We start from the raw sequence: 8,462 nt of genomic DNA, 5'->3' as shown, positions 1-8,462 counted from the left end.
TGTCAATTTGTTGTTCTTAGCTCTTCATGGTCTCCTGGAAATATTCCCTTTCCAGAGTCAAAAATTTATTGCCAGAGAATAGTTTCTTTATTAAGAACCTTCAATGATTGTGACCATTTCTAATTTATATACCATATTTTAGAGTTTCTGAATCTTTCAACTCTTTGGAAAGAATTTTCTATATTTATGAGTATTCCAACAATTATTTGTCTTCAGTACACATTTAACCTTTAAGGCAAGAGATAGTTATCCTGTCCGCCCCATTCAGATCACGACCACCTCTCTCCTGCACTGGTAACCACTGACCTGTTTACTGTTTAATTTGCTTCCTTGCTTCTCTTTTTAATTCTACCTCCTAATTATGTCACAGTACTTTTCTGTCAGTTAAAAACAAAACAGACAACAACAACAACAATATATATGTGTGTGTGTGTATATATATATATCTTTTTAATGGCTGATAGTTTTTCATTCTATGGCTATTCTATTCTTATTGATAGACATTTAGGTTATTTCCTGTTTTTTTCATGTTATAAACTGCTGTTAAGAATATCGTTTTATGTATATCTTTTCCTGTTTGTGGTAATGCATATGTAGGCATACTCTATGAAATAGAATTACTATGTCAAATGGAATTCAAAATGTAAATGTGATTTTGCCACACTGTCCTTCTTTTTTTTTTTTTGCTCTTCTCCATCCTTCTCCTTTGCAGGCACACATTGTCTTTCAAAATAACTGTACCAGTTTACATTTACACAGTGTGTGTGACAGTGACTATTTCCCCGCATGTCAACCCTGAGTATTTGAAGTAGGTCATGTAAATTGATCCTTTTATTTCAGTGTGCAATTAGAAAGAACTCTCAGTGCAGCTTGGTTTTTATCCATTGTATGTGTGTGAAATAGACATAAGTCTTATTTTATGGAAACTTTAAAGTCATGAAATTATGAAAAGTTTCTTTGCCAAGCAAAGCTTAATCTGGAAGGAAAAAATTCATATTCTGCACCAACAAAGTAATGGTAGCTCACTGACTGATATAACAGTAGTGAAGTAAGAAATTTCACATGTCATTGTGACTTGTTGCTTTCTGTATCAGCATACATTAGTACTATTAATATTGAAGTCCCTGCCAACATTATTCATTCCCTGCTATGAACTTGTCAGAGTTAGAACTTCTGTTAAGAGAGATATTCAAAACCTTGAGAGCCAAAGTTCTTTTCATCTACATAGAAGTTTATTGGCTTTGTGATAAAAATGTCTTAAAGATCTTAACTGAATTTCTGAAGATTTTTAAGAACTTGTTTTTATCCAAAAATTGAAATAATCTCGGTAGAGATCATACATATTCCCATGTCATCATTACTCTTTAATTTCAAATTCTAATTCCAGCTAAGTAGCAGCATCTGTTTTTTTGGAATGAATTTTTTGGAATTAAAGTTTAGTTTTTGTTTTGTTTGTACAACATAAACTTACTAGACAAGATAAGCTTTAGTATAGATTTACTGAACAAAATGTTTTTCAAAAGCAACCATTAACTTTGTTGGGAAAAAGATGAGACAGGAAAACATTATTCTTGGTATATCCCAGCTTCTATCAAAGTGTCTTATGTGTTCTATTCGATTGCCTAACCCTAGAGCCTAGAACTGTGCCTGGCACATAGGTACATATTCAGTAATATTTGATGAATATAATAGGCTTTTGGAAAGTATTTAGTTGAGAGGATATCAGCTTATTACATTTTATATATATCATCATTCTATTTATATTTTCTCTGTGACCAAATTAAATTAATAACGTGTGTCTTGGCATGTGGAAGACCATTTTAGTTGTCCTTCAGGACAAACTAGAATGGACAGGAAAAAATAAAAGTTTTCCTTTTTTATCTTTCAGCAAATAATTTAGTACATCCTGCCTCTGTACAATGAGTAGTATGCAGATTAGTTGAAAACACAACTAATCTGTTTATAATCTAAGTAAGAACATAATCTTTTGAAAGTATATCCTTCTATAGTTTATCATCCAATTGCTTTGTCATTAAAATAACTGAAAAGAGACTATTCTTGATATAAAGCACTGTGTACTTTTTGAAGAATTTTGTATTCTTAATTTCTTTGCAGATTTTACAGATTTTGCAGTCCCAACCAGATGCAGCACATCAAATATCACAACAAGTGGGTTGGCAAGACACCTTAGTTAGGCTTTTTTTAAAAGCAAATTTTGAAAATGGAAATACTCTTCATAAGCACAGTAGGGCTGTTTTAATGAAAGACAATAATAAAAATATATCAACTGAAGATTTTAAGAGGAACTTCGATGAAAAGACAGATGAGGAAAAAACCAACTCTTTTGCCTCAGCTAATACGTCTTCAGATCAGTGGAGTTTGGAAGACAAACACTCTTTAGACTCAAACACACTGTTATTTCAAGAAGATAGCTCTGTAGGAGAATTGTCTTTCAAATCAGAGAATCAAGAAGAATTCTGGCATAGTAACCCTTCACATCTGAGTTTAGATCTCAGTGGAATTGACTCACGTGAAATGAGTGATAGTGGAAGTCAAATGCCAGACAGCCTGCCTAGTACACCATCACCAATAGAGTCTAGTAAGTCATTTTCCGTGCAGTCTGACAAAGAAAGCAGCATCACAAATGATATGGGCTTTAGTGATGACTTCTCTTTACTTGAAAGCCAAGAGGTAAAATTCCTTATTTTTATTTTCATATGTAATATACTTCTAATCCTTAGAATTGTGCAAGCAGTTGTTAAAATTTTCATATTCATGTTCTAAGTTTCATGATCTAAGGTTTAGAAGCCTAGAAGTCACTAGATTGTGAGTTTCTTGACAGCAAAGCCAATGTCTTATTCATCTTGTATCTTTAGGGCCTAGTAAAAGTTCCAGGTTCATCAAGGCACTTTAAAAATGTGTTAAACAATTACAATCATTATGTGTTATAGTTCTTATTACGTACTTTTAACACCTCCTCACTCCAATTTCTCAAAATTCCTTTATCTTTTCTAGAGATGTGAAGAGGAGCTTCTTCAATTACTGACAAATATTTTGAATCATGTAATGTGTAAGGGACTGGAAAAGTCTGATGATGATACTTGGATTGAACGAGGACAAGTGTTTTCAGCACTAACTAAGCCAGGAATATCCAGTGAGCTACTTCGACCATCAGATGAAATAAAACTAACGTAAGCATTCAGTTAGTGATTTTCCACCCTCCTTTTGAAGGTGGGTAGGAGTCTGAAATTATATTCATTATTGAACTTTTATTCAGTATTCAGTGGATTTAAAGGGAGAAAAGGAGACACTTTGTGTTCAGTTCCTTTTCCTGTCTTTTGCCATTCTAGTAGGACCTAAAGAGAAATCCCAAACTAACTCAAATGTGAGGAGACTGAGATCTTAAATAAATTTAAATTTTAAAAGATTACAGATTCCTTGTTTAAATTGTTTTCTGCAGGATTTGAGGACTTGATACATGGTGTTTTATAGGCGTGTCAAAGTTTTGAGTGTTTCCATGCTTACGAAGGGAGTAGTGTTTTCATGAAAATTACTTATCTGAAGGATTTAGGGTTCCCTATAAATAATAGGACTCTGTAACAACAGCACACCAGGGTAGAATTACCTCTTTGTTTTTCTACAGGGCTAGACCCTCTGTAAGGCATAATGAGCCTTTCTTCCCTAAACTTCCCAATTTCCAGCTTTAGAGAAACTGTTTTAAGTATCTTATGGAGGATGGAATGTGAATTATTGTCATAGCTTTTTATAGTCAAGTAAAACACGTAATTTTTACTTTGACTTTTAGTATTAGATATATTAAAGATTGATACTCCAAAAAATTAAAAAGTTACTCCATCATTATTAAATTCCATCCATAATGTCTTAGTGATATCTGCCAGTGATGGTGTCTCTTTGGAGATAAAGAATTGCCTCTCAAGCTGTTTTTTCCTTTTTTTCATGTCCTACTATCTTCCTAAGATCACAGTGGTTTTAAGAGGACTCTGTTTTACACTTAGTTTGCTACAGAAGATGTTAGAATGGGCAGTGACAGAAAACAGAGAAGCAAAAACTAACCCAGTAACTGCTGAAAACGGCTTCCGACTCATGCTGATCATACAAGACTTTCTGCAATCCGAGGGACTAGTTAACTCAAATATGTGGACTGAAAAGGTGCAGTAATATCCTTTTGAAATTATATTTTGGGAAGTTAAGAACTTTATTCAGAGAATGAAATTTTGTACCACCTCTTTTTAGAGCATTAATACATAATCAGATGCAGTCAAGGTGGGTAAGATGTGATGAATAGTCACAGATTTTGTTAGCCATTGCTAGTATGACTCTTTTGGCTTTTGCCAACTGAACATTGGACTAGTTTTGAAATATTTATGATTTGTATTAGTCTTCGGGAAAACTCATCAGTGGATTAAAAAACTGAATGTTTTTGCTTCGTAATTTTTTCCTTAGCTTTTAGAGGATATGATGCTGCTCTTTGACTGTCTGTCAGTCTGGTATTCTGAAAGTCCAGTGTGGATAAAACTCTCTCAAATTCAGATCCAGTTGCTTCTTGGATTCATTGCGAGGGGTAACTTGCAGGTTTGTCAATTCTTTTACTTTATTTTCTATACTTGCATGCAACATAAGTATTATTTTTGTGACAACTAAATGATAATGTATTTTAAGTATTTTGATTATTTTATTAGTTCCAAAAATATCTATGATTTTACTTGGAGTTTGAGTTTTGTGAGATCAGAAAAGAGCTTGAGAGGCAGCTAATTGATTGTTTCTTCCTGATATTTATGAGTTGGTATAATTTTAAGACTTCCTTTTATAGGATTTATACATAGCTTATATTAAAAACATTACTCATATCATCTATATTCAGTGTAGCCAGCTAGGTGCTAGACAGCCTGCATAGACTATTTATATATGTACATTTTACAGCTTGTATTTTTAGGAAAATTATTTTTTAAATTGTTCTTTCAAAGTTTTTTCTAATATTTTACTAATCCCCAATTTTACATCCTATCTCATGCTTTGTTTTTATTCATCAAACACCAAGTATCTTTCAAGTACTAAGCATTGTGCCAGGTTTTGAAATAAAGGTAAATAAAATATTGGTCACAAGGAATATTTATCTCTATTTTACATTAAAATTTTAAAAGGTTGGAAAAGTTTCAAGTGAATATTAGTCTGTCATTTTTCTATTTATATGGGTACTTGTGAGAATCTGGGTTGCGTTAGTCATGACAGGTATCCCACAACTATTTATCTGACCCTATTTATTTTCTTTTGATGTTTTAATTTTTGTATTTGGTTCAGGAGCTTTGGGATTGGACTGGTTTCTAATGTACATGAACTGAATAGAGTGTTGATAAGAACATGGAGAGGTTAAAGGCCAGGCCTGGTGGCTCACGACTGTAATCCTAGCACTCTGAGAGGCCAAGGCAGGAGGATAGCTTGAGCTTGGGAGTTCAAGACCAGCCTGAGCGAGAGCGAGACTCCGTCTCTACTAAAAATAGAAAAAATTAACTGGGCATGGTGGCATGTGCTTGTAGTCCCAGCTTCTTGAGAGGCTGAGGCAGGAGGATTGCCTGATACCAGGAGTTTGAGGTTATTTTGAGATAGGCTGACTCCATGGCACTCTAGCCCAGGTGATAGAGCAAGACTCTGTGTGAAAACAAACAGACAAAAAAAGAACATGGAAAGGTTAAATTTCTGACATAAAGTTGCCCTGTTTTGAAAAGACCGTAATCTGATGATTCTGTTTTCAATAATTATTTATTTCTGATTATAAAAGTAACACCTGCTCACTGTGGAAAATACACAAAAGCAGAAAGAAACAAATTATTCAACATCTCATAACCTAAGAGAAAACAATTGTTAGTATTTTAATATTTTTTTCCTGTCATTTTTTTATGAATATATCTTTTTCATATGATTGAAATGATCATATATTTGGGTGATTTTTGTATTCTTTTTCTTCCTATTACATAAAACTCATTTCCCCGTGTTACTAACTTTTTTATATAGGAGTTGTTTTCCTTTCATCCTTAAAGTAACATATATTCATTGCAGAAAACTTGAAAAATGCCAGAAAACTAAGCAAGAGTATTTTTAGGGTATTAAAGTATTTAGGGTATTAAGACACACAGATGGTAGTTTAAATTTTAAGCCTTTTAAATGTAGTTCTAAAATATGTGAACTAAGAACTTCTAAAAATGATTATACTCATCTAGTAATTGTACTCTAAAACTAATCCTGAAATAATATTACTGAATAATCTTTATACACATAGATGTGCATCATAATATTCTTGTTTTCCTCTACCTAGAAATAGAATGAGGATAGCTTTGTTGGCTCTTTCATTAATATTAGCCAAATGAATATTAAAGTAGTTGCAACTAGCATGCCAGATAGTTATTCACTTTAGATGTTGAGACTCTTTTTGTGTTCCGCTCATAGTTTACCCTGTTTTTTTATTTGATGAAATTTCCTGAAACAAAATGCCTTTGTTTAGTTTACCGTTAAATATCCAATGCCTATTTCATAGTAGGGACTCTATAAATACTTGTTAAATAAATCAATGAATGAGTGCAGCACCTACAGATAAGACTCATCCTATCTTTCAGTAGTTTTCTCACTAGCCTGTTGTTTAATTTCATTCTCTCAGAAATAAAAGCATATTTCCTGGAGGTACATGTTAAAGGTTAGGACAGGAATCTCTTTCCTTATTAGGGTTATGATACAGCTGCCTGGAAAAATGAATCTGTCTAGGAAAGTTGTTTTGTTTGGCCCATATGTATTAATTGCAAGTATTTAAGTGTTAGGAGATTTCATCCAAAAACCAAGATTTCCCAGCTTTTCTCAAAAATAGGACTACGTGGTTGTTGCTTCCTTTAGTTGCAGCATATGGCCCCTAGTTGGTCTGGTTCCCTACTCCCCCAGTTGTCTTAGCTCAGCCAGGGATTTTCCTGACTGCACATGAAATCACCTAGAGGAGCTTTTAAAAAATACCTTTGTAGAGCATCACCCATAGTAATTAATTCAGAATCAGAGGGACTAGGGCATCAGTATTTTTTAGTAATTCTTCCGGTGACCCTAATGCAGTACTGTTTATAATAGGAGGTAGGAGGGAGAATATATGTGTTATGTGTATATCTAAAATTAAAGCAATGGTCAAGTAAATCATCTCATATTCATTGTAGAGTTTATTTATTAAAAGCAAAGCACTGGATATTCAACTTTTTGAGTAAACAGTATTTTTAAGGAAACATAGCAAAAAAGGCCCAGAATATTAGCATTGGTATTTGCTGGATGTAGAGATTTTATGACTTTTTTTCTTTCATTTATTGGACTTTTTTGGAATTAAGTTCCTTTAGTCAGATTCAAAGACTAAAGTGGGGTGAAGGGATAGGGGCGAATACGAGGAGGGTAGAGAAGCTTCACTTTCTAATAGAGAAGTTAAAGCTTTGAGCCATCTCGGAGATTGTTTCTCCAATGCTGTTTGCTTTGTTAAGATTTGCATAGAATGACTGCCTGAGGTCTCTTCTTATTGCCTTATCCTGCAAAGACCTGTGTGTACATTCCAGACTAGCTTTTGGCACAAATAAATTCTTGAAGCGGTGTCAGGTTCTAGTACTTTTTAATTTTCTTTTGCTTTTCTTTATTTGGGAAGATCCAAAATAAGGAAATAGGGTTAAGGGAGAAGGCGAAAGAAGCACAATATATCATTTTTTTACTGGTTTGGTTTTAAGGCTTAGATCTTTCTCTAGCCCTTTTAAGGGCCTAATTTACCTTTCCACCTTGGGGTTTAAGGTCAAAGCTTAATAGTAATATAGAGTATTTCTTTGCTGGGACTTGTGCTCTGCATATGGGAATTTTAAGGGTAGTTAGGCTTCTGATCAAGAACTTAGACTCCTGTATACCTGTTCTTTATGTATCGGAATACCTTTGATCTCAAATAACAGAAATACGAATTCAAACTGACTTAGTTAAGATTTATTGACTCATATAGTTAAGATGAGTTTAAGGCAGGGCTCAGTCAGGACTCTGGTCCCATTTATTTGCTGTTCTCATACCGCTACTCTCGATCATCTGTCATCTTAAGCTGTCTTCCCTTACGAACACAAAATGGCTGCCCAGCAGCAATTGGGACTGTATGCTACCTATTTTTTTTTTTTTTAAGAGATAGGGTCTCATGGCCAGGTGCGGTGGCTCACGCCTGTGATCCTAGCACTCTGGGAGGCCGAGGTGGGCAGATCGCTCAAGGTCAGGAGTTTGAGACCATCCTGAGCAAAAGCGAGACCCCATCTCTACTAAAAATAGAAAGAAACTATCTGAACAACTAAAAAAATATATATAGGAAAAAAAAATTAGCCGGGCATGGTAGCGCATGCCTGTAGTCCCAGCTACTAGGGAGGCTGAGGCAGTAGGATCGCTTGAGCCCAGGAGTTTGAGGTTGC

The 8,462-nt window shown here is 34.2% G+C and overlaps 1 protein-coding gene across 1 annotated transcript in view; it reads left to right on the top strand.

The window, feature by feature from the left end:
• Positions 1-8,462, top strand: part of NBEAL1 (neurobeachin-like 1) — a 208,658-nt gene that overhangs the window by 104,153 nt on the left and 96,043 nt on the right. Inside the window, exons 20-23 of the mRNA XM_012655033.1 lie at positions 2,116-2,691; positions 3,016-3,191; positions 4,017-4,170; positions 4,465-4,593. Coding sequence (XP_012510487.1) covers positions 2,116-2,691; positions 3,016-3,191; positions 4,017-4,170; positions 4,465-4,593 — 1,035 coding nt within the window. The remainder of the gene's footprint in view (positions 1-2,115; positions 2,692-3,015; positions 3,192-4,016; positions 4,171-4,464; positions 4,594-8,462) is intronic.

The sequence above is a fragment of the Propithecus coquereli genome, unplaced genomic scaffold (assembly GCF_000956105.1).
Source record: "Propithecus coquereli isolate 6110/MARCELLA unplaced genomic scaffold, Pcoq_1.0 Scaffold113, whole genome shotgun sequence".
NCBI lineage: Eukaryota > Metazoa > Chordata > Mammalia > Primates > Indriidae > Propithecus > Propithecus coquereli.
The sequence above is the reverse complement of the archived record's forward strand: the minus strand, read 5'-3'. Positions and strand labels throughout refer to the sequence as shown.